The 24,550-nt window shown below is 42.4% G+C and overlaps 5 protein-coding genes across 6 annotated transcripts; 2 read left to right on the plus strand and 3 right to left on the minus strand.

Annotated features, from left to right (window-relative positions):
* Nucleotides 1–657: 657 nt before the first annotated feature.
* On the minus strand, nt 658–2,396 carry LOC115106096 (protein SPMIP1-like). The gene is made up of 2 exons (XM_065008146.1): nt 1,185–2,396; nt 658–905 (listed from the first exon to the last, which is right to left on the minus strand). The coding sequence occupies exons 1-2, from the start codon at nt 1,579–1,581 to the stop codon at nt 790–792; spliced, it is 513 nt and encodes a 170-aa protein (XP_064864218.1). The 5' UTR covers nt 1,582–2,396; the 3' UTR covers nt 658–789.
* Nucleotides 2,397–6,523: 4,127 nt separating this feature from the next.
* On the minus strand, nt 6,524–8,191 carry LOC115106897 (V-type proton ATPase subunit F-like). Its single transcript, XM_029630093.2, has 2 exons — nt 7,939–8,191; nt 6,524–7,542 (listed from the first exon to the last, which is right to left on the minus strand). The coding sequence occupies exons 1-2, from the start codon at nt 8,094–8,096 to the stop codon at nt 7,341–7,343; spliced, it is 360 nt and encodes a 119-aa protein (XP_029485953.1). The 5' UTR covers nt 8,097–8,191; the 3' UTR covers nt 6,524–7,340.
* Nucleotides 8,192–8,272: 81 nt separating this feature from the next.
* On the plus strand, nt 8,273–10,927 carry LOC115106898 (ragulator complex protein LAMTOR4-like). The gene is made up of 4 exons (XM_029630094.2): nt 8,273–8,501; nt 8,827–8,910; nt 9,031–9,148; nt 9,267–10,927. The coding sequence occupies exons 1-4, from the start codon at nt 8,499–8,501 to the stop codon at nt 9,362–9,364; spliced, it is 303 nt and encodes a 100-aa protein (XP_029485954.1). The 5' UTR covers nt 8,273–8,498; the 3' UTR covers nt 9,365–10,927.
* An 843-nt stretch (nt 10,928–11,770) lies between these two features.
* Nucleotides 11,771–15,275, minus strand: LOC115106900 (ADP-ribosylation factor 4). The gene is made up of 6 exons (XM_029630097.2): nt 15,113–15,275; nt 14,317–14,397; nt 13,385–13,494; nt 13,112–13,183; nt 12,662–12,787; nt 11,771–12,469 (listed from the first exon to the last, which is right to left on the minus strand). The coding sequence occupies exons 1-6, from the start codon at nt 15,177–15,179 to the stop codon at nt 12,383–12,385; spliced, it is 543 nt and encodes a 180-aa protein (XP_029485957.1). The 5' UTR covers nt 15,180–15,275; the 3' UTR covers nt 11,771–12,382.
* A 62-nt stretch (nt 15,276–15,337) lies between these two features.
* On the plus strand, nt 15,338–24,519 carry LOC115106899 (GRIP and coiled-coil domain-containing protein 1-like). 2 transcript variants are annotated; one of them, XM_029630095.2, is made up of 3 exons: nt 15,338–15,641; nt 17,401–18,586; nt 21,627–24,519. In XM_029630095.2, exons 2-3 carry the CDS (start codon nt 17,480–17,482, stop codon nt 23,001–23,003), a joined length of 2,484 nt encoding a protein of 827 aa, XP_029485955.1. In that variant the 5' UTR covers nt 15,338–15,641; nt 17,401–17,479; the 3' UTR covers nt 23,004–24,519. The 2 variants fall into 2 exon arrangements, with proteins under 2 accessions (XP_029485955.1, XP_029485956.1); XM_029630096.2 differs by lacking the exon at nt 15,338–15,641 and adding an exon at nt 16,386–16,473.
* The last annotated feature ends 31 nt before the right edge of the window (nt 24,520–24,550 follow it).

The following is a 24,550-nucleotide window of genomic DNA, read 5'->3' on the forward strand; positions in this document are numbered from 1 at the left end:
ACCATTGGGGGGCCAGAGCAGCGAACAGTTTTTGCGAATAGACTCGCAGCAGAGCTTTACTGGGTCTCTCTGCATTAGGGCTGTTTGAACAGACAGAAATAGAATTCCGTAAGGAAAAGAGGAAACTCATTGTTATGTTGTATGTTAGACACATCAGAATAGTCTGTCTTTAATAGGCTACTACCTATAAAACTGTGGTGAGGGGATATATTTACCTCCCTCTAATTTAGAGAGTGAGGTAAAGGGGCTGGTTGGCATGCCTCTTTCCCTACACATTCAGGCACCCGTGTCTGGCCCTCAATTCCTCTCGCTGTTACCAGAGTAGCAAACTGTAACAGAATCCACTCTATTCTCCGGGCTCAGCGTTGGTTCACTCATCCCTGACTACAGACCAACTCTCCTTGCCCACCTGTGGCAGCCAGGTGAAAGTAAACTGATCTGCCCACTTGTGAAAAGCAGGGCTTAATACGATACTAACCCAGCAGGTGAATGATTCATGACATTAGGCCATAGGCCATAGCCTCATAGCCAACAGGGACAAAGGCCTGAGTGTCTGGTGGATTACTTCACATTGATCATTTAGTTACTTAGAATTGAGTGTGTGTTGAAAGGGGGGCCTTAGGCCAACATGACAATATCCATCTCAAACTCCAGTGGTACAAGTTTCCAGAAACACCCTTTTATTTTACACATTATATTTATCAGCTTCATTTTCGTCTTCACAAAACCATGCGCAGGCGTTGGGTCTGTATTGTCAGTTGAGTCCTGTGCGATCCGGGTAGGCACCAATCACGCCACGGTGTCTGAGGTGGCGGTGCGAGGGAAGACGCCGTTCTTGCGGAAAAAGCTCTCTTTCACAATGGCGTTGAGTGCGTACATCGGGACGTAGGCCTTGTTCATGTCACCTGTATTCAGAAATGGGGCGCAAGCAGGGACAGTTACCATGACAACTGGAGATAAGACATGGAATGTAGTAGAGCTAAAAGCTGGGCAGGACCATGATGTCACCCCCTGAATAGTTTTTCTACTATATGCCCCATTGCATGTGATGTTCCAGTTAATTTAGGCTATTTATACTTTAAACATTCCAAATCCATGAGTGTACTATGTTGCTAGAGTGCCTGTTTAATTGGTTAATCAACAATTAAGCCTAATAATTTAAAAGAAAAAATGTTGTTTTTTACCCAGACCCCATCCATACTGCCAGTTGCTGGTTATAGGATACAGGTACTTGACCTCAGGATCCTTTTGCTTCCTGAGGAGGAGGTATTTGTAGCGTCCAGTCTCCTCTAACGAAAAGCCATCATACAGCACATCCCGAGTCTCTCCCGAAACCGGCCGCATCACATCAATAAGGACCTTCTCATCTCTACTTTTGACCTGCGCCCCATCTCTGGTCAGCGTTTTCAACGGTTTCGCTTCACGTTTAGGTTCGTTGATTTGTGGCAGTTTCATCCCTCGTTTTTCACCCACCTTTTTGACGAGTTTAGGTTTGATCCAGTTATCTCGAAACCAATTTAGTCTGACAATTTTTTCTTTCAAAATAGCCTCCTTCCAAAACTCCTGTTTTTGAGAATCCATGTCCGCTGCTCTTCCCAAAAGCCAGCTAGTCTTCTTGCGGGTTGAGGTTATGCACAACTGTCACCCAAAGCAATAAAATATTTGGAATATCCTTTTATTATCTGGATACATTCAGCACCAATACAATCCCCATCACATTAAATGTGCAAGAGAAATTGCACGAGGTGTAGGAATGAATTTTCCATCACCGAAATGTGTGCGCTCGGGAGACCTCTCCAAACATTTGCGTAACAATAGGTTTATTTCGTCACACCAGGGCCGGTTCCACCCTTTTGATTGGCCAAGCGGTCAATATTTTTTTTGTCCTCCCCCCCCCCCCACCCCCTCTTGAAATCGAAGAAAAAAAATGTACGTTTAATGGGAAATTCTTGCAATTCTACACATTTTGCCATGGGGTGTTGAGAAAATGTTGCAGTTTTAAAGCAAGTTGTCTGCAGTTTTACACATTTTGCCATGGGGCAGAGAGAATATTTAGCCATTTTATAATACATTTCATGCAATTCTATCTCGATTTGCCATGGGCCAGAGAGAAATATGGTAAGCTATATGCTGTTTTAAAGCTACATTTCTGCAATTCTACACATTTTGCCATGACTTATGCCATGCTAATGATATCTGAGTGAGAGTGACTAACCAAATCAATGGGGTCCCCCTGGAATACAGGCCCCTGACCACGTCCCCTACGTGCCCGGTTGCTATTCGGACATGATTACTACAAGTTTAGATAACTGGCTAGACTCATTTACCAATCTAAAAATTGTTAGCTGGCATGACTAATTGAGTGACTGCATAATCAAATTTCAAACCTGCATCTTGTGTATTCTAATATTCTAACTCTCAACAGTTGAGAACCCGATTGGGGGCCCTAAACAACCGCTTATGTCAAGCAGGCCCTGTGTCACACAATGACAAATATTTGATCATTTTCTTTATTAAAAGTGGATCATCTCAAATGAATTAAGAAGATAATTAGAATCTGTCTTTAATAAATAGCAACTTTTTTGTTTTACCACACAAATGACACCCTCTGTACAACTCCTTTCCTATTGTGTCCTCTCCTCCATCACCAAGTGCTGCACATAAGCAATAGGTCGGCGGAGTGACTACAATATCTCCACATTTCTCTCAATCCTCTTGTCTTTCCAGATCAGTAGTGACAAAGGAAAGCGGACAAAGAAAAGTACTAGTTTAAGACAAATAGAGCACAGCCAGCAGCTCCTGTATGAGGCCCCACATCACACTTCTTCTCATCTTCCTCCACTCCTCTTCCTCTCATCTCTTGCCATTGCCATGTGGGTCTCTGGTTGCCCCGCCTGCACTCTCGTCCCCGCCCTGGTTCAGTGCATGGCCCAGGTTAATCAGGGCACAGAGACTCACCACGCAGCCTGGAGGAGGTACTACATATCCGTGCCTAAAAAGAGTTGCCAAGAAGGACATAGGAAACATTGATTTCACTTCAACGATGTACAGTTTTGCAATGCTGTTTTGTCTTCCCTCCTTTAGAGATAAAGCGCCACCTACTGATAAAATGTACGACGAGTGACTGAATACACATACTTACAGTGCAAGTTTTCTTATATTCTTAGCGGAAGGAGGACCGTTGTACCTGGGTCTGTGTGCAGGCGAGGGGAAATAAATGACTAATGACATATTGGAAAATGTGCAAAATTAAAGGGTTGGGGGCCTGTTTATAGTAATAGAATAAGGGAACTCACGTAGTTAATGTTGAGTTGCTATCTGTCTCGTTCTGACTCTGCATCAACTCCTCAGGCCTGTTGGCAAAAGAGCTATCTGTCTCGTTCTGACTCTGCATCAACTCCTCAGGCCTGTTGGCAAAAGAGCAACAACAGAGTGGGAGTTGAACTGTATCAGTATATATTTTCTATAGCATACCCACAACGCTTTCCACCAACGGTCTTCCTCACGTTGAGCCATACTCTGTGCCAGTGCTGTTCCAAAGAATACAGAGCCTGTGTGGATACACAGGGCATATCAGTAGTGAGCTAAACTACTCTGTCACTTCAAGTTATAGAACATTTCTTGTTTACTCAGCTGGGATTCATTGCCTACATACAGTATACATATCAAAAACACACACACACACAGGTCATATAAAAAAAACACACATCAAGGCCTTTAGATTCAACAGAAGAGTATCACTTTAACAGTTACTCTGTCTGTCTGTACTTGGTTTCTCTTTGCGTGATTCTGCTCAACTAGATATTCATGGTTGAGTAATGCCTATCATTTTTTTTATGAACCAGAGTGAGTGTGGATTGAATCAAGGAAAGTGCAGACAGGCATTTATGATTCTATTTCTATGTGAAAAGCAGGCATTTATTGCATCACTCCTGGTTTGTGAAAAGCTTTTATTTGCGTACAAAAGAAGTGAAGTATATTAGGTTTAGTCACTTTAAACAAAACAAGTAAGCATTTGACATAAAGTACTCAACACATTGAATGTGATTTATGGACTATTACAATAGTTAATCTACTTTAAAACGCCCCCCCCCCCCCCTAGCATTACAGTTTCCTTTTCATGCTCACAATTTACTTAAACTCTGGTGCACTACATTTCAGAAATAGTTGTAGTGCATTTTTTGGTTTGTTAGAGAGCCACAACACCTATTACCAAAGTCATGCTGCAACCAATGTGATAACACGTGTTATTTAAAAAACGGTGTGCCAATTCAAGCTGTCCTGTGTCAGTGTCATTTTCTGCCTATCCCATGGGGGTCATTGGTGGAGGCGCCCGCTATCTCGTCCCCTTTCTGCAGGGCTGACCCCAGATTAGCGTTCATGCAGGTGGGAAGATAGCAGAGAGACACACTGCCTCTGGGTTGAAAGGAGGGGAGTATCAGGTTAGTCTGGAGTGTTATGGGAATAACTGTGTCGCTGTTGCTAAAGAAACAGTTAAGGTTATGTATATGCCCTATTACTTTAAGTGCAGTTGGACACACAACAGTTGGACACACACACACAGGCTTGTGTGCTCAGTCAAATCATTCAATCGCATTGTACTTGCCTACATTTAGGGAGACTTACGGTATTGGATGGTCGTAATCCCTGAAGGAGAAAGAAAAAAACACAAGATATTTTTGAAAAATGTGTGAGAATCCATAAAACTTGTTCTTTCAAAATCTGGCAAAATAAGATTGAAAAGAGTCAATCGTGTTTATACAGCTAAAGTACATGTGTTTGGCCCTCAGGGGCCATGCTGAGTTTGAAGAGCTGACTTACAATAATGGACTCATATTCTCCATAGGAAGTATAATTCTGTAACGATAGAATAACTTTGTTGGTCAATTGCACACAAGGTCCAACCAAAATTGTACTTCCACTTTTAACCCAACCCCTCCGAAAAGACACACACATGATTTTGGAGAGGTACGGGGGGCTGCCACACTGGGCGTCCAGGGAGATGTTGTTGTGGGAGGTTAAGTCCCTTGCTCAAGGGCATACTGGTAGGTAATGGCATCTAGGATTTGAGACCCGGGATTCAAACTGGCTTGCCTCTCTAAGCGCTAGGCTACTTGCCGCCCAACATGAGATGCAATGTAGTTGTTATTTCTTCTAAATGGTTTACAACATTTGGTTTCAACAAAATACAAATATAAACCCATAAATATACTCACTGAAAGGGGAAGGGAATCTCTGTTTCATTGGACTCTGTGTCATTCGACATGAAGGGTCTGAAAGAGCAAAGCAGTATGTTGGTCTCACTATTCTCACATTTAGTCAAACACTTCCTAGTTTTTAGTAGTATTATTAGAAGTAGTATTAGTAGTAGTATTAGAACCCAACACTCACTGTGTAGATTTGCCCAGTGTGTCGTTGAGTTGAAGAAGAGTCTCATATTCATATTGTCTACAGAGGGAAAAGAATGCACATGCCTCACAGGTTACAACTCCATCCCATCTATTCATTCATCCATCCATACAACCTCTAATCTCCTATTTCCACAGATAGATAGATATCTTACCTCTGAGTGCTGTTGAAGGGGACTGGGAATCCAAAGACGTAGCCCAGGAGGAGGACACCGAGAGACCAGGCAGGGATCATCTGTTCTCCGGAAGGGATGTCAGGTCCGTGAAAAATCCCCAGTGTTCAGGTACTGGTTCATTCTGGGAGGACCTCTTATATAGCTTACTGAGCACCTCTTGGCAACCCTTCCATATCGTTATAAAGTGCAGGTAGTAGAACAGAGCTGTGTTTGTGTGTTGGTGTTTGTCCTTGGTTCACTGAAGAACATGGGAGAATTGAAGGACTCACACGTCCACCAAGATAAATGATGAGGCCCATCACAAGGTTGTTCAAATATTTGCCAGCTGGTTCACAGCATCCGTGTGTGCAGGCCCCCACATACTGTAATACATCAGGTTCAGTCTCAGGGTCAGGCTTTAATCATGGGAATCACTCCGAATCGGATTTATTGTCAGGGTTAATATACTGAGCTTTAATGTTTTTGAAAACAAATTCAGTGATTGAAGCTTGTCCTTCCACCCCTGGCACAGAGATGTTGGGAAGTACTTCACTTCTGCCTAAACTATGCAGTGAGATGTTAAACAAACTTGGGCTTTATGGGAACTTTACCCTACTTCCCAAAAGAAATGACCTGGTCAAGTCACATCAGGAAAGTTTGTATCTCTTTTACAGACAGGGTTGGAGATAGGCATAGTTGGTAGTGGGGTTTCATTATGACTGACATGTAACATTCTTGTCTTACTTCAGGCTACTTGCGCTATAAGACCTTAGAATCAGCATGGAGGACTGCTGGATCTAATTTCAAGATTTTGTACAGTATGAAATAATGACATCTTCCAAGCTAACACACAGGGAATTGTTTTGGCTTTTGTGAGATTGTTAAGTGTGATTGACTTCTAATGTCAAACATTTAAGACAGTCGTGCTGGTCTTAACATGAATAACTTACACATAACAGGTTGGGATAGAATCATTTTTATTTTTGTACAGGTATAAGTTAAAACTGTCACAACTGCAATACATCACGACATTTTGCTCAAACACTGTTGTTTCAAGCTGTGACATTTGTTTGTGTGGATCTTCTGTTGATGAGATGTACAGTACTATTCCCCAATCAACAGGGTACATGTCACCAGATGATGAAATACTACTTTACAGTTTAAGATACACATAGGGAATGTTTCCATAAATTACAAATGTGACATTAAAACAGACACAGCCATGGTCACATGCATGATCTGACAAATGTTACACTCCCTGAATTGCAGATGACCATCCACGATTCTTTGCTGAGAGGTCTTATGCAAGCATACTCTCCCCAAGGTTATGACAAAATGAAGCAAGCATTTGAAAATCAGACTGGATGAGACCACAAGATTCAGTACCTGCGTAAGATTTCGTACAACATGAATAACCCGGAAAGGCATACAGCAAAAACAATTCAACCATCAATGTGGTCAATGAATATTAATAGCATAATGTTCCAGGCAAAGGAATGAAAAACTAAATATTACATCAAACAATTCAACATTGGGTCTGGAGAAAATGCATTGCCGGCTGGATGGAGCAAGACCCTGGCAAGAGATGAGAGTGGGACTGTAGGTACCACATATGGCCTCATGTCAATATGGATAACACATGAAACTGCCACCAGGCCAATTCATTCTTTACAGCCTTTCATGGTATTACACAAGATAACTCATTTAGGATCATGACAGTCTCCAAAATCCCCCTCTTCCATCTCTGTCCCTGCATCTTTGGGTACGTGTTGTGTGGTTATCGGAAGTCCTCAGCAGAGAACATGCCCTTGGCCCTGCGTAGGATGGAGTCCTTGGAGGCGTCGTATGGGTGCTCCTTGGAGGGTATCTCCAGCACGGCAGGGATGGACTCCATGTGCTGGTCGATGGCGTGACGGATCATCTCTGCTATGAACTGGTTGATCAGGATGATGCCGATGTCATTGCGGGCCAGGAAACTCCTAGGGGGGGAACATAACAGAAGTAAGTAAATTAGAGAGATGATGACTGAATATTACAGTGCAGGTCTTTAAACACCAAAAAACAAGGTATGTTGTCCAGCAGTAACTTATATGGATTGAAAGAGATACTAGTAGTATTTCAAGGTGATATGATTAATCAAATCACGTAACTAGGCCTAATGGAATACAGATATCATGATACCACTTACCTACAGATTGTAGCACCAGATAATGTTTTTTATACCCCCCCGCTAATTTTCGATTTTACCAATGCAATTACAAACATAATAGAGCATCAACTGTCTTCACCCTGTGTGCAAACAAGCGCACAGTTTGTCTGCTTTTAGCTATTTATCTTCGATCTCAACATTTGGTAGATAGCTGGCTATAACTTACTTGAAGGTCTCCTCTATCTCTGCGATGCTTGTCTCCTTCTCGACCACCAAGAAATTCGGGCTACGATTTTTATTCAGCTCGCCAATGCCACCGAGTAGGAACCCGGTACACGTGTCTTCATCACCAATGACGGCAATTAATTTACCTCGCCCAGCCATTATTAAATTCTACAAGATAAAACTGCAAAAAACAAGCAATGACTGGATTGTCTTTCCTTCTCTGAATCACGAAACTGTCAGCTGACCAGTACTTCCGCTCTTGATGAGCTCTTTGGAGATGTCAGCTGTCACAAAACGCAGATAGCGCCATCTACTGGTCTATATCATTTTCCATATCACGAAATGGCGAGCAGGAAAATATGACCTGTCTATCAATGACAATGCAACACATTGAATAGCTTTCAATTGTTTTGTAAACGAAGTAGTGGTTTTGGGTTTATGCCTCATCAAAGGATAGAATCATTCTATATCGGAGTGACGTTACGTCACATCAGCTGAGGAAGTTACGTGAAAAAGAGGAAACACTTCAGATGGGCTTCCTCATCGGGCAAAACAAGTGAAATGGTATACACTCTTATATTCTGCTTTACTGATATTCTGTGACGTTGTATTGTGTAAAAGCTAAGTATTCGGTGGTCCATACTGTTGCGTCAGCTACATTGTAGCCTATTTTGTGTGTACTTTTGTGAGCGTGATAGTTTTCTGGCTCCGATGTCTCGCTAACTAGCTGTAAACACTGATTCTTTGTGGCCACTTCTACTATTGACAAAAGCAGAGTTGATGCAAAGTTAATCTCATTTGAGCCTTAAACAGTGTTTGGTGGCAGGTAATTGTACCTCTGCCACAGATCCGAACATGTGTCCATGTATGTCATTTGTTTGTGTTTTAGACTACTAGCGCTCTGACACAGGGTCTGGAGAGGATCCCTGATCAACTGGGATATTTGGTGATCAGTGAGGATGGCGTATTGGCAGTATGTTCACACAAATATGCGTACATGTATGTCTTGCCCTGGTAGCAGCTTAGATAAAGCCCAGGTTGCAGCATGCCTATCCTCCACTCCATCTGACTCCCTGTTACCCCCCTCTCTCAGTCTGCGGGGGAGCTGGAGAATGATGAGCACACAGCTGGGGTCATAATGCAGATGGTGCGGACAGCATGTCACTTCAGACTACAGGGTGCTGCTGAGCCACCCTTCAAACGCATGTCAGGTAAGTCAGACAACACACCTGGGACCTAGGGTCACTCACTCGAACACACATACACACAGTATTGCTGTTACCAACATGCGGTTCTAACCAGACCTCCTTGTGTTCTATTTCTTCACAGTCATGCTAGAGGACTATGTGTACACAGTGACCGTGTCTGGTCAGAAGGTGTTTGTGGTGAAACGTCAGATCAACAAGAGGGAACCTGTAGTGGTGTAGAACCGTGTAGTGAAGATGGGTTGGGAGGACGAAGGACATCACTCCAATCAATTCACACAGGACAGGGACTCTGTAATCCACTGAACTGTTGTGTTCCATTCCTAGTTATATAAGGTTTTAGAACAACAGAAGAAAGCACATATGAAGTTGTACTGAACAAAAATATTAATACAACATGCAACAATTTCAAAGATTTTACTGAATTAAAGTTCATAGAAGGAAATCAGTCAATTGAAATAAATTAATTAGGCCCTAATCTATGGATTTCACATAAGTGGGCAGTGGTGTGGCCTGGGAGGGCATAGGCCCACCCACTGGGGAGCCAGGCCCAGCCCATCGGAATGAGTTTTTCCCCCCAAAATTGCATTATTACAGACAGAAATACTCCTCAACACTCCCCATTCCCCTACTCAGATGATCCCGCAGGTTAAGAAGCTGGATGTGGAGGTCCTGGGCTGTTGTGGTTACCCGTGGTCTGCAGTTGTGAGGCCAGTTGGATGTACTGCCAAAATCTCTAAAATGACGTTTGAGGTGACTTATTGTAGAGAAATGAACATTACATTCTCTGGCAACAGCTCTGTTGGACATTCCTGCAGTCAGCATGCCAATTGCAGGCTCCCTCAACTTGAGACATCTGTGGCATCGTGTTGTGTGACAACTCCACATTTTAGAGAGGCCTTTTATTGTCCCCAGCACAAGTGTAATGATCACGCTATAGTAATGATCACGTTATTTAATACACTTCTTGATATGCCACACCTGTCAGGTGGATGGCTTATCTTGGCAAAGGAGAAATACTCATTAACAGGGATGTAAACAAATTTGTGCACAAAGTTTGAGAGAAATAAGCTTTTTGTGCATAAAGAATTTCTGGGATCTTTTATCTCAGCTCATGAGACCAACATTTTACATGTTAAGTTTATATTTTTGTTCAGTATAGATATTGAAGAATTCACATTGAATGGGCCAAAATATGCATGTCAAACTGCATGTCATCTTAATTGGTAACTTTGTAATGAGAAATGGAACAGAATAGTGCCGTGGTGTATTAGTCCCTACAGTATGTGATAATGAATTGTTGGTTTGTGTGTGGCAGGTAGACTGGAATTCAATCTATTCAGTTTATAGTATCTGTGCACATGCTATTTAGTTTGAATGCTCCCTAATAACCCAGTAGGGTTTTGTTTAACATACTGAATGTTGCAGATAGAAATACCATGGACAGAGCTGACATCTTTTAAATACCTCTGAGGTATGTCTGTTATACTTAATACATTTAATTGTATTAATGTCATGCCCTACGGAATGTGGCTTGATGGAAAATTATATTTTCAAGGTGACTGCTGTTTTTTTCCTAACCTGTACTGAGTGTCATGTGTGCAATGTTTATATGTAATTGCTATCAGTACTAATGTGTGTATATACATATGCAGTGACTGTTTTATCGTGAGCTATTGTCGTTGCATGATAAATTGTCTGAAATATTTAGGGTCCTTCTCTAAATGAAATAACTTGGTTTTTACTATTTTGATTATCTCAAATAAAGCTTTGCTTATAAACATCCACATGCTTTGAACTTGTTTATAAATGCCTTTTTAAAGTTGCACTATGCTGAAATCACTCTGCAATATCCTGGTTGCTAAAATTGTAATAGTTTGCCTAATTTCAGTTTGTGACAAAACCATAAAGCATAGGATGGGGAATCATTGTAGCATTTAAACTTGAAATATTTTTTCCATAACCAAAAAATATATTTTCAGCTGTTGTACAAAACTGAAAGTAAGATGCAAAAACTAAATGGAAGGTGAAGCATAGAAAGTGAACAAATCTACTGCGTCTTGGCTGTATCTCATTCAGCTGTGACTGAGAGTCCCATAGGCAGGCGCACAATTGGCCCAGCGTCGTCCGGGTTTGGCCGGGGTAGGCCGTCATTGTAAGTCATTTGTTCTTAACCGACTTGTCTATTTTTATTTAACTAGGCTTGCTTTCAATGAATTACATATCTTTAACTTACATCTGTGAATTTGGTCAGGTTCCCAAAAAGTTACACATTGCAGCTTTAAAGCCATAATGAAAATATCTAAGTAGGATTTTAATCTGAAAATTAAGAGGGAAATGTAAATTGGCATGGAACTGTTTTTATAAGCACTTTAAAGCAGTTTACTTTCCCAACTACACAATTTCCCCCCAAGTTTCAATTTACTTTTCAAAGTATCAGAGTTGTTGATAAACCTAAGAATCTGCTCTCTTTGCTTAAAACGTACAAACTAAAACTGAACCGGTTGTTAGGGTAAAGTTATGAAGAAACATTCACAACTATTTGAACCAGGGCTACATCTCAAGATTCTCCATTCCTTCATGACCAACTATGTCCCACCTCGCACTCAGAAGACAATGTTTCAACAGTTGAGAAAAGAAAAATAACATTTTATTGCATCATAATGGCCTTTGAAATGACTGAAGGTCCTGCTCTCTTCACATTGTCTAGGAATGGAACTGGCCTCCAGGTTCAGCTCCCTGGAATGACTCAGTCAGGGAAGGCCAGAGGGGTTTTGCATCCAAAACCCCGCCCCTCCCCCATATACTGTTTCCAACAAACTCCCGGTATCCAATTAACACCCCCCACCCCAACCAACAAAACCTAGTGGCCCACCCTTCCATTCCTCAACGATCAACATCTGCACACAACCATCATGTGAATCTGTTTTTTTAAAACATGCAACTTAAAACAATTTTACTGTTGAGGACATTGGGTGGCATAAAGGAAGAAACAGTCTAAGAGACATCTGCAGGTTTGACAATAATGGGAATAAAAGGGAAGAATGATGAAAGAAGGCTTTTCAGAACAGGAACTGATCACAAAGTCCATAACTGCAAGTTCTACCAGACAGACACACTGATCATTTAAAAGTTGCAGTTTTTTCTTCTTCTTCCATTGATGAAATGCTCAGCCTGCAACCCTTCTCTTGCTCGCGTGTTCAGATCTCGTTCGCTCCGGTCCTGCGATTTCTCCATTCTTTAGCGTTTCGACAGCTCGTTGGAAAGCCAGTCCAGTCCTTCGTATAGCCCAGTGCCCTGGGTAGCACAGGTAGCCTGGACATGCCACTGGAAGGAGAGAGACATAATGAGTTGCTGTACATAAAAGCCAGTAATGTCATACTTATGAATAACTCTGCATTGCCAGTGTATACTACATGGACCACATATTTATCTGGTCAGAAATACATTTTACTGTACAACTCTTTGGAAGGACTGTTAAAGTGTGTGTGCATGAGAGAGAGAGAGATATATGCTCACAACTCTGCTGCGCAAGCTCTGCAGGCCCAGTTTGTCTGTGAGGTCGCTCACTGCCATAGCGTTGGGCAGGTCCTGTTTGTTTGCAAACACCAGCAACACTGCCTCCCTCAACTCATCCTCCTGCAGCTGTAGAGAGAGATAAATATATTAGAAAATGGGTAGGGAGAACAAGGGGAGGAAAACATTTATGGAGGCAGCCATTGTCAATGGGAAACCATTTGCCACAGAAGGCTGTGTGTGTCAACATGGATGATGAATGATCAGTCACAATTGCAACTATATAAATAACACCATTACTTACCACTGAATTACTGTTTATTTTCCCATGTCAACCATGAGCTCAGTTTTAGGTTCCTTTTCACAGTAACATGGTAAATGCCAACACAAAAAGCATTACTGTTCCTTGACCAAAAACAGTATCTTATAAATAAACATGTATGCAACACTTACCATTTTAGACAGCTCCTCTGCCGACTCTGCTACTCTCTCTCTGTCGTTGCTGTCCACTACGAAGATAAGGCCCTGTGAAGTCAAGGTTCAAAAGTCAGGCTACTGTTACGTACTTTGTCTATTCTATATATTCACCTAGCTATTAAGGTAAACAAGGGTTATTTTGACAGGGTCCATTCTGACACATATTGATTCTAGCACTATTTGTATAGTTCAATTAAGATATCAAAGATATGCTATGATGACATCACTGCTGTCACAGGTGTGTCATACCTGCGTGTTCTGGAAGTAGTGCCTCCAGAGGGGGCGGATCTTGTCCTGACCGCCCACATCCCACACGGTGAAACAAATGTTCTTGTACTCAACAGTCTCCACGTTAAAACCTGCTCAGTCACCAAAGAGCGAGAGAGCGCATCAGCAACAGGAATTCACAGAGACTAGATCCAGAGTCACCAGTCTGACCTCTACCAGCATAAACAGCTCCGATCTAGATCATTATGCTAGAAATAAGTTTCTGTATAAAATGGTAAGCTAATTAAAACCAATTTGCAATAGGAGTAAACTATTACATGTAGCTCAAATTGAAAAACGATGGAATGGTGACCCAATTCTGTCTATCTGATCTCAGGTGGGACAAACCATTATTTTCTTCCCTACTTATTTTGTCTAGGAGTTTAGACACGTATCGACCAATCTGCTCCATCAAAAGAGCCCACTCACACAGCAAGCCCCAACAGCTCTGGAGCATGGAGGCAGTGTAGCCATCTACTGTTCTTTGTCCCAGAACTACGGTTATGCAAGGCTTAAAACCATTCAGCTCCAGTTCTATAACTCACTGTCATGTCCAAAAATTGTTTTTTTTGCTGAAATTTGAAAGACTGAATTGTTGAGTGCACAGCTCTGTATGGACCTTATTGACCATTTCCATGAACATTAAACAAGGTAGGCCTACATTCCTGAAAGATTTGGCTCAGTGTGTGTGTGTCATGCTACATCAGTCACAGGACAAGACATCAAAAGAAATCTTAATCATTTGCCCACAAGCTTCATGAGAAAGCAAGTCACCCATTTAAATCAGATTACTATGAAGAGATGCTTTTAAAGACAGTCTGCCAGGAGCTGAGAGGGCCCATGTTTTAGATATGGTTGTGTATGCTAGAGATCTATCCATCTTTGGCTCTGGTCATAGCCAGAGTTATTCTTACCAATGGTGGGAATTGTGGTTACAATCTCCCCCAGCTTCAGTTTGTAGAGAATAGTGGTCTTTCCAGCAGCGTCCAAACCAACTACAGAAGAAAAGAGTAATGTCAAACTTCTCAATCATAATAAATCCATATAGATTTTTTTTGTATTGAAAATTATTAACCTACCAAAAAAAAACAATCAAGACAAACGTATTGTACTGCAACTTCATGAAAGAGATGGGCATCTATTACAAAACAGGTCTGTCTCCGTGTCAAATGAAATCCCTCTGACAGCTATCAAACTGCAATGATTTGGACAACGTATATAAATATATAGGGTAGAATCTGAGCCTTTAGCTCAAATTAGGAGCAACATCCACAACCCCAAAATATAGGCTGTCCAACACATAGGTGTACACGTTATGGCAAGAGGGATGGACATGAATCTAGATGCGTTGTATTGAAAACTATAGACCTATTAAAGAAGTTCACTACATCTACCAACTTGTATAGACCTGAGAAATGACGTAGCTAAGCCATTTGTTGGTATTAAGTGAACAAACTACCAGTAATTATTGTGCAATAGCTAGCCATTTTCCGTCTGAGTGTTATCCTAGCTCGTCTGTGTTTTTACTCCGATTGCTCTCAAACGAGTAATGTTCACGTTACAAGACATGTGAACAGGTAGTTTACTATAACTAATATGTTCACAAAAATCTAAGTACATCCCTGATACGGAAACCCCCTCCCACTAGCTAGCTAACGTCAGCTAGCAGCCAGCTAGTTCCTTGGACAGGTTGATAAGAGGATTGCTCACCCATAAGTATCCTCATCTGTTTCTTGCCAAAAAGCCTGGAAAATATCGACGAAATTGTGAGCCCCATGGTGTGAAAGAGCTCCGCGTGACGATAATAAAATAGAAAACCAAAGGTGTTTATTGTAACCAGACAGAGAGTGGGTGCAGCTTCCCTTTCGCAGTCTTCTCAGATGCCACGTCCAGGCCAACGCGGAATATATGACGTCAGGGCTTCCACATAACTTTATTCACAGACTCTCTCCTTCATTTTTGAACCATGTAGCTGTCGTTTATTGAGCTTTTCATTGTACAGTGCGTATAGTGTACAGTATCAAAATATGAAAATATACAGAAGTCGTTCATTGAGAATGTTGAATACAGAGAATCTTCTCTGTATTTGACAGATAACGGATTATTTCGACCTTCGCAAAATGGCCGCTTATAAAGACTGCTTCTAGTAAAAATAAATTTCACATTTAAAAAAATCCCACTGTGAAGAACAGGAAGTAGCTTGGAAAACCGTCGTTTGTTGACACGTCGTATTCCGAATGTGAGTTTACATTAAAGTTATGACATTGCACATCCTGATTATATGAGTGTAATTTTGATTGTACATTGGTGTATCGAACTGGTTGTTGCAAATTATGCTGTCGAGGAGGGCGAGAGAGAGGTCTTTCGCGAAGACCATTCCAGATTGTTGTGTAGTTTAGCATAGCTAATGTTAGCTGTCGAATAATACATTATTATTATTTGCAACTAGTCTGCCCATGTCGGTTGAAATATGTCTTGTAAAGTAAACAGACCAGTAGACAACACGAACAAAGAGTGCTTCAGAAATAATTCATACCACTTGACTTATTACACATTTGTTACAGCCTGAATTCAAAATGTATTAAATAAAAATAATTGTCACCCATGTTTTTTTGAAAATTTGAGCACATTTATTGAAAATGAAATATAGAAATCTCTCATTTACATAAGTCATTCCAGCCCTTTGCATGACACTCCAAATTGACATCAGGTACATCCAATTACCTTTGAACATCCTTGAGATGTCGCTGCAACTTGATTGGAGACCACCTGTGGCCAATTCAATTGTTTGGATATGATTTAGAAAGAAACACACCTGCCTAATATAAGGCCCCACAGTTAACATTGCATGTCAGAGCAGAAACTATACCCCGAAGTCCAAGAAACTGTCCGTAGATCTCAGAGATAGAATTGTCATGAGACATATATATCTGGGGAAGGGTATAGAACCATTTCTAGAGTGTTGAACGTTTCCAAGAGCACAGGGATCTCCATCATTGGGGAAATGGACAAGAATATGGGAACAACCCAGACTGCCTAGAGCTGGCCGTGCAACAAAACTGAGCAACCGGGTAAGAAAGACCATGATCTAGGTCTAAGGGGTGACCAAGTACCCAATGACCACTCTGACAGAACTACGTAGTTCCTTGACAGTCTCTGCAGCACTTCACCAATTGGGTGTTGGGCAAGACGGAAGCCACTCCTGAGAAAAAGGCACATGACAGAACGCCTGTTGTTTGCAAAAAAGTATGTGAAAGACACAGATCATACAGCAAAAGATTCAGTCGTCTGCTGAGATACAAAGTTAACTCTTTGGCCTGAATGCAAAGTGCTGTGTCTGGAGAGAACCAGTCATAGCTCATCACCTGTTAATTGAGCCAAATACAGGAAAAGCATTGAAGAGAACCTGCTTCAGAATGCAACTGACATTAGACTGGGGGAGAATTACGTTCCAACAGGACAATGACATTAAGCATACAGCCAAAGCAACACTGGAATGGCTTCAGAACAATAATGTGAAAGTCCTCAAGTGGCCCAGACAAAGCCCAGACTTGAATCCCTGTGGAAATACTTGAAGACTGCTGTTCACCACCATTGACAGAGTTTGAGAAAATATGCAAGGAAGAATGGGAGAAAATCCCCCAAATCCAGATGTGCAAAGCTGATAGACATACCCAAGACAACTTAAAGCTGTAGTTGCAAACAAAGGTGTTTCTACAAACTATTGATTCTGGGGTGTGAATACTTATGTAAATGAGATGTCTATATTTTATTTTAAATATATTTGCAAACATTTCTAAACATTTTTCACTTTGTCTTCATGGGGGATTTAAATAGATTTAATCTATTTTAAATTTGGGTTGGAACACAGCAAAATGTGGAATACGTCTAGGGGTATGAATACTTTCTGAAGCCAATGTATCTTTGGCACTAGCGTTAGCTTGCTACTGTTTTGTGATGCTATCTAACAATGGTTCCTCTTACTATATTCCATGCAGGGTTTTTGTTTGAGCCAGTAATCATGGATCCCAGCTGGAAGTCAAGCAACTGAAAATAAAACCAAAAACCCACTGAGCCATGGAGAAGTTTGGGATGAGCTTTGGGGGTGGCCCCAGCAAGAAGGAGCTTGTGGACACCATAGAGACTCAGAGAAAGCAGATGGTCCAGTATCAAACACGCTTCAAGGATGTGGTCAGGGCCTACAAGAGCCTGCTGAAGGAGAAGGAGGCTCTGGAAGCTAGTCTGAAGGTACTGACCGTCTCCCAGGAGGTCGACCTCAGCCAGCGTGGAGATGAAGGCTCTGCCAGTGGCAGCAATTTGACCTCTGAATTACAAGATGATCACTGCTCCATGCACAGCGAGGACAGTCTGGACACAGCAGCCTCCGCCGACACTGCTACCAGCATTACCAGTGGGAGCACCAAGGGCGACCAGGCTGAAGAGGAGCAGGGTAGTAGCCCAGGAGAGATGGGGGCGACCGGGCCTGGAGGCCCCTCAGTGTCCCAGAGGTCTGAGGAGGCTAATGGGTCAGAGAGCGGTATCAGCTCCAGCAGTAGTGGAGGGTCTGAGGTTCAGCAGCACCTTACACCCCCACCCACCTTGTCTATGGAGGTTGACCGGAGGGTTCTTCAGCTGAAGACCCAGCTGACCACCCTGACCAGCTCCCTGGCCACGGTCACGCAGGAAAAGTCCAGGATGGAGGCCAACTTCCAGGCCGACAAGCGGAAGATCAAGCAGGACATGGATGAGCTCCAGGGGAGGCTGGAGGAGTCCAGGAGGCAACATGAAGCCGAGATCCATGCCTTGCATGACCAGCTGGCGGAGAGCAAGGCTCGGGTTATAACCCAGCAACATGAGAGAGAGCAGGAGCAGGGTGACCACGCCCACATGCTCAGAGAGCTCCAGAAATTGCTGCAGGAGGAGAGAGGCCAGAGGCAGGATGCCGAGCTTCGGCTGGAGGACGCCAGGGTGGTCCTGCTGGAAGTCACACAGGCCGCAGATCGGGGGCACGATTATGAGGCCCGGCTAAAAGAGGTGACCCAGCAGAGGGAGGAGATGAGGAGGAGCCTGCAGACTGCGGAGGCGGAGAGGAACAAGCCAGACCCCCGGGTGGACGAGCTGCAGAGGGAGCTGACGGCACTCAAGAACCACTTTCAGCAGCAGATGCAGCATGAGATCAGAAAGGTATGGTCATGATTAGGAAAGACTGTACAGTAAATCCATTTGAATTCAATCACATTTGAACAGTATTTAAACAACACTTTCCATGTATGTTTCCTCATGGAGTAGTAGTCAGAAAGGGACTCTTTGGACCTGAATGCCAAAACATTCAGGAGCTAAAGGTATTCAAAGTGACCCATTTTTCATACAGGCAATTCAATGGTAACAGAATTACACTATGACTCTGATGTTTCACTTTAAAATGTATGCCTAACAAGACCGTTAATTTCCAAGTTTAACATTCCATACAACTCGATGCACAAGGACTACTTTGAACAATTTACACAGAATTTCACAAAAACTGGAAGAACTGTGCAAAGTTTGGTAACAGAATTACAGTAAAATCTCCCAGTTTTCCAAACACTGTTAAATATCTGCTCTGAATGAAGATTCAAAGATGTCTGCAGAAAGAATGGGGTGTCGTGCTATGATATGACACCTTTAGTTTAACAAACAGAAACTTTGGTTATTGAACTACAGTAGGTGAAGTGGATTTACACCGGTCCCTGATCTATACAATCCAGAAATGCATAATTATGGCTATGAATATCATTCATTTCCTGGTGATGTATCCTGAATAGATACACGAATGTGAACATGCATAATATCTTTCTTTTGCACATTTGGGTATTCTACACACTGGCTATTATTATATTGAGCTCTGCCCCCAAACAAGACTGCATTTGGTTGGTCTTTGCCCGACCAAATCTGAACCAATCATAGTCTTATGTTTGGACATCACAGTAGAGTTCAGTTCAGTACAATGAAGTACATAATACTGTTCTTTACTGTACTGTCCACACTTGTGAAACAGAAGTCTATGATTGGTTCAGATTTGGTCTGGCCAGGGCGGACTGACCAAATTTCAACAACTTTTCAACGTCTGAGGACATCTGGTGCTCAGTGGTCGGTGCTCAGTGGGCGAGGATGCTTTTTACAGTAAATGGAAAGGGGGCAGGTGTCAAGAGTCGGGAGATTGTAGCCAATTCAATTGTAGTAATTCTGATAGATTTTTCAGTAATTCCATTACCGATTTGGTAAAAGAATAACGAGTTTGAATCGCTTAATTCATTAACAAACTGATATCAGTAAAAACCTAATTGGTACCTAATTGGTAGGTCTACCTTGTTAGTTCTGTAAACTTTCATTATCCTCCCTCATGAGGGAGAGAAATTTGAAAAATATCTTGATATCAGAATTACAATGCACAAGGCAATGTTTATTACATTTACAGAAGATAATGCTTATTAAATTTACAGGAGGCAAATTTATCCAAAATGAAATGTTTATATTAGTTGGCAGCGGTCTTTACGTCAACATTATTGTGTTTTTAAGACTTTCTAGTAGATTTTGTCTGACTCCTTTTCCATTTGTTTGACTAGACATCAAAGCCTTTGCTTATTCCTAATTTGTAGGGTGGAAAATGGTTGAAAAATGTAATTTCACAGAAATATGGGGGAGTCAGTTGGAAGCTGGGGATGATTAGGTGGCCATGATGGTATGAGGGCCAGATGGGGAATTTGGCCACAACACCGGGGTTAACACCCCTACTATTACGATCAGTGCCATGGGATCTTTGAGTCAGGACACCCTTTTTAACGTCCCATCCGAAAGACGGCACTTCACATGTTGTTGCTCGTGTCCATTTTAAAGATGGAAATACCCATACCATTAGACATCCACGTCTTCATCACAGTAAAATATTCAGTTTGATATCATTTCAAAGCTTCCAAACAGGGTTGTTAAACTTTGATCATTTATTTAAATGATCTAATTAACTTTCAACATCAGTTATCTAAAAACGTGTACTCTGATTTTAGATTTGTAGCTTAGACCCTACTTTACATCAGCTGAGGTGTTTGTGTTGTGCCTGCCATCGGTTGAGACACAACATGCTCTTGAATACAGGTTGGGTGCCAATCATAAATGTAACTCATAGAATGGACCTATCCCTTCAGACCACTGCAATTTAGCTGGTACACCATTTCAATTGAACTAATTACTACCACAAAGCTGGCCGCCTGTCCACCCACCCTCGAATGTCAATTTAAATGGTTATGTCTATTCTATTATCTATATTTATATGATTTCAATAGATTTCCTATGGAGGATTGACAGTTGAATTTAAAACCAATATTCCCATTCAAGTCAACATTCTCTGATGTGTGGACCCCCAACCATCTTTGGGTATCATTTGAAAGTTGACATATCAATTTTATTCCCGTTTTAGTATATTTTTCAGCCCAAACTTGACACCCACCCTGTATTAAAGAGCATGTTGTCTCAACCGATGGCGGGCAAAACGCAAAAACCTTAGATTATGTAAATTAGGGTCTAAGCTACAACATATGAAAATATGAAAAAATATCTGAGTTTATGCATATTTATATAATTAACGTTTCAGGATTTTTTTTTTTTTTTTTTTTTTTTTTTGAAAAATGTTTTTTTTTAATCCTCCAAGAAATTATGAAATCGTTTTGACAACCCTGTTTTTAAGCTTTTAAATGATATCAATCGCGACAGTTTATTTTCCAGTGATGAAAACATGGATGTCTCGGGGTATGCAAAATAGGTAAACTTTGAGCAACTATATCAACTATATCTCTTGACTATTTTGGCTTTCAAAACGTCACTTTCTGAGCACTTTTATAATTGGTAAATATGTATGAAATGTTTCCTTCAAATCAAAAGGGGTGCTGTCAGAAAGTGATTGAGTTCAAATGGATTCACCCGGCACTGATTTTAAAAATGTATCCTGTATTAAGGTGAATGACTTGAACATATAAAATATTTGATCTGAATTTTAACAATGTATTCAACAACCCTTGACCTCTTGTATTAGAAATATATTGATCAAATATAAATGCCATGGCAGAGAATAACATGGCATTATAAAGACACTTGCTTTTCAGGGAAAGGAAGAAACACAATACATGAACTGTTGTCTTCCATTGTCTATTTATGTCTCATGGCTGTCATGTGCCTGTCCTTTCTCTATCTGCAGGTGTCGCAGGCAGAGGAGCGTCTACAGGAGCAATCCCAGCTGGAGGAGGGCCGTGTGGCCAGCCTGGAGTTGCGGGTGTCTGAGCTGTCTGAGCTGCTTGGGGCCTGCGAGAAGGCCCGGCAGAGGGACCAGCAGAACGCCCACCGGCTGAGAGAGCGCATCCTGCAGCTGGACACGGAGAACAAGACCCTGGCCATTGCCGCTTCCACCCGGGGCTCCCCGCTGGACCTCAGCATGGACGAGGCCAGCCTGGATGTGAATGTGCTGAAGGAGCGCCTGGAGAAGGTGAAGAGGCTTCTTCTGCTAGCCACACAGAAGAACCATCCAGAGCAGACCATGGAGATAGAGAAGCTGGCTGAGATGGAGGGGCGGCTGGGTCAGGGGACGGGCAGTGGGGGGGAGTCGTCAGACGGGGAGAAGGCCTCGGCGCTTTACTACCAGCAGGAACTGCGGCAGCTGAAGGAGGAGTTTGAGCGCTACAAGGTGCGGGCGCAGGTGGTGCTGAAGAACAAGAACGCTAAAGACTGTAGCCTGGCCAAAGAGCTGGAGGAGGCCCGTGACCAGCTGGCTGAGCTCAAGGAGAAGTACATCAACCTACGTATCCATGACGACGAGGCGGAGGCCAAGCACTGCCGGGAGCTGGAGGAGTGTCAGCAGGGGATAGGGATGCTGCAGCAGGGTCATAAACAGGAGCTTGACCAGGCTGAGGCCCAATACAGAGAGAGCCTCCTCAGGCTGGAGGGAGAACTGCACCGGCAGAGGGACCGCACTATGGCCCTGCTGCAAGAGAAGGACCAGGAGCTGGAGAAGCTAAAGTCTATCGGCTACAGTCTTGCTGGTTACAGAGGCCACCACAGCGACGAAGGAGACACCGGGGCGGACTGCAGAGCGACTGCGGACGTCGGCAGGAGTAAAAACGCCAACAACATGGACGACACGGCGCAGGAGGAGAGTGACATCATCACCCAGGCGTTGCGGCTGGCGGGGCCCAACGAGCCCACGCTCCTCCTGTACGCCGAGCAGCTGGCGAGAAAGGAGGTGGAGATCGGCTCACTGCGGCGGCAGAAGCATCGGCTGGAGGAGGACGTGCACCAGCTGCAGGGGAGGCTGATCGCCAACGGAGAGCGTTACGACGAGGAGGTGGCTGATCTCCGCGGCCAGCTAGACAAACGGCACAGGGACCAGGGCAGGGAGGGGGCCAACCTGGAGTACCTCAAGAACGTAATCTACAAGTTCCTCACCCTTCAGGACACTAGGGGGCGTCAGCAGACCCTCACAGCCATACTGACCATCCTGCACTTCAGCCCTCAGGAGAAGCAGGCGGTGGTCAAACAGCACCAGAACCAGGCGTGGTGGACGGCAGGGATGAGGCGATGAGTTCAGCTCCTCACTCTGCAAATAATGAGAACTCATTTGAAACATTCCTCGGACAGTCAACAAGTGTGTGTTTAGTTTTCCTGAATGAAGTCTATTTATTTTGGTGTGTTGTTTTCCCAGGATTCTGGTGTGGTGTCAAATGAAATGGCAACCAACATTTGAGCTTTGACGCTGTTGATTACATTTTATTTTCCTCAAGACTTTATTCAAAAGGATTGCTTTATGTGTGAAAGCACACAACATTGGATTTCGCAATCTAATGAGTGGCTCTAGAAGTGTGGGTTTGTATTTGTCACTATGTGAAGCAGCATGTTTGGTTGTTTTGATTCTTTGATAAGATCGAATCATAGCATGAGGCTCACATCTGTGTTTCCAGAGTTTCTGTCAAAAGGGAACCAAATATTGACTGTTCTTACAGAGGGATAAGGACAGAATCTAACTTATTGACAACCTCAGTCTTTATCACCTGTGTGAGTTGTTTTTCTCACTGATTATCTCCTGGGTTGTCCATCTCGGTCAAGGGACGTGCGCCACAGGAAGTAGGATCCTATCTAACACAGGTCCCCAAAAAATTGTCTGAGTTTCCTCATCTGCCTTTGTTCACTAGTGATTTCCTGCTTCTATTTAATATTTAAACTATACCTCTGCATATATTGAAAATACATTTTCGATTGATCTTGGTGAGATATTGCGTTTACACCGGCAACCCAATTTTGATATCTTTCTTACAAGTAGTTTTTTTGACCAGTCAGATCAGATATTTTACTAATAATTGGGATGTCTGTGTAAGCACAGCCATAATGACGTTAAAGGCAAGATTCCCTGTTCAAGCAGGCAGAAATACAGACGGGTGTGATAAGTTTAGCATCATATTGAAATAAAACCAATTAGTGGAAAAAAATTTGGTAAAACTCTACATACCGACTGTATTTCTTTCTGTCTGCATGTAGGTCGAATTGCTCCGATAAACATGAAATGACCCTGGGAATCGATAGAACGTTGCTCAGAGATGCACAAATATGATAACATCTAAATGGGTAACTTTAAATCTTTCCTTTTTAATATTGAGCTACTATCAGTTTTAAAGGGATTATTCAGGATTTGGGCAATGAAGCCCCTTTATCTACTTCCCTGAACTCATGGAATCCATTTGTATGTTTCTGTCTGCAGTTTGAAGGAAGTTGCTAACTAGCGTTAGCGCAATGACAGACTTCCAGTCATCGCGCTAACACTAGGTAGCATTGGCTCGCTGAGCTAACTTCCTAAATGAAGTAATAAAAATGGTATCCGTTCATCTGACTCTGGGGAAGTAGACAAAGGGCTTCATTGCCAAAATCTCGAAGTATCCCTTTAATGCTAGATGTGTTGTACATAATTGTATGATTAAAAAAACAATACTTTGGTTGGTAATTACAGTATTTTCTAGTATACAGTTGTGTGGATAATACAATGTTTATTGATGAAATGCATATTTTTGATTCCCTCAACATGAAAATTAAACTTTTTTTCTCAGCGACTCTAAACGTGTGGGTGCATGGATGTATCAC

Source organism: Oncorhynchus nerka, linkage group LG23 (genome assembly GCF_034236695.1).
Source record: "Oncorhynchus nerka isolate Pitt River linkage group LG23, Oner_Uvic_2.0, whole genome shotgun sequence".
In the NCBI taxonomy this organism is placed as follows: Eukaryota; Metazoa; Chordata; class Actinopteri; order Salmoniformes; family Salmonidae; genus Oncorhynchus; species Oncorhynchus nerka.

Bases quoted from the DNA above. Each gene is read 5' to 3' on its own strand.
- LOC115106096 (XM_065008146.1), bottom strand. From the start codon at position 1,581: ATGGATTCTCAAAAACAGGAGTTTTGGAAGGAGGCTATTTTGAAAGAA. The intron at 906-1,184 runs GTAAAAAACAAC...TTCTGAATACAG, and splicing joins GCAGTATGGATGGGGTCTGG to GTGACATGAACAAGGCCTAC.
- LOC115106897 (XM_029630093.2), bottom strand. From the start codon at position 8,096: ATGGCTGGGCGAGGTAAATTAATTGCCGTCATTGGTGATGAAGACACG. The intron at 7,543-7,938 runs GTAAGTTATAGC...TTCCCCCCCTAG, and splicing joins GAGATAGAGGAGACCTTCAA to GAGTTTCCTGGCCCGCAATG.
- LOC115106898 (XM_029630094.2), top strand. The intron at 8,911-9,030 runs GTATGTTCACAC...CCCCTCTCTCAG, and splicing joins GTGAGGATGGCGTATTGGCA to TCTGCGGGGGAGCTGGAGAA. The intron at 9,149-9,266 runs GTAAGTCAGACA...ATTTCTTCACAG, and splicing joins ACCCTTCAAACGCATGTCAG to TCATGCTAGAGGACTATGTG.
- LOC115106900 (XM_029630097.2), bottom strand. From the start codon at position 15,179: ATGGGGCTCACAATTTCGTCGATATTTTCCAGGCTTTTTGGCAAGAAA. The intron at 13,495-14,316 runs GTAAGAATAACT...GTGACTGAGCAG, and splicing joins AACCACAATTCCCACCATTG to GTTTTAACGTGGAGACTGTT. The intron at 12,470-12,661 runs GTGAGCATATAT...CTCTCCTTCCAG, and splicing joins AGAGCTTGCGCAGCAGAGTT to TGGCATGTCCAGGCTACCTG.
- LOC115106899 (XM_029630095.2), top strand. From the start codon at position 17,480: ATGGAGAAGTTTGGGATGAGCTTTGGGGGTGGCCCCAGCAAGAAGGAG. The intron at 18,587-21,626 runs GTATGGTCATGA...CTCTATCTGCAG, and splicing joins TGCAGCATGAGATCAGAAAG to GTGTCGCAGGCAGAGGAGCG.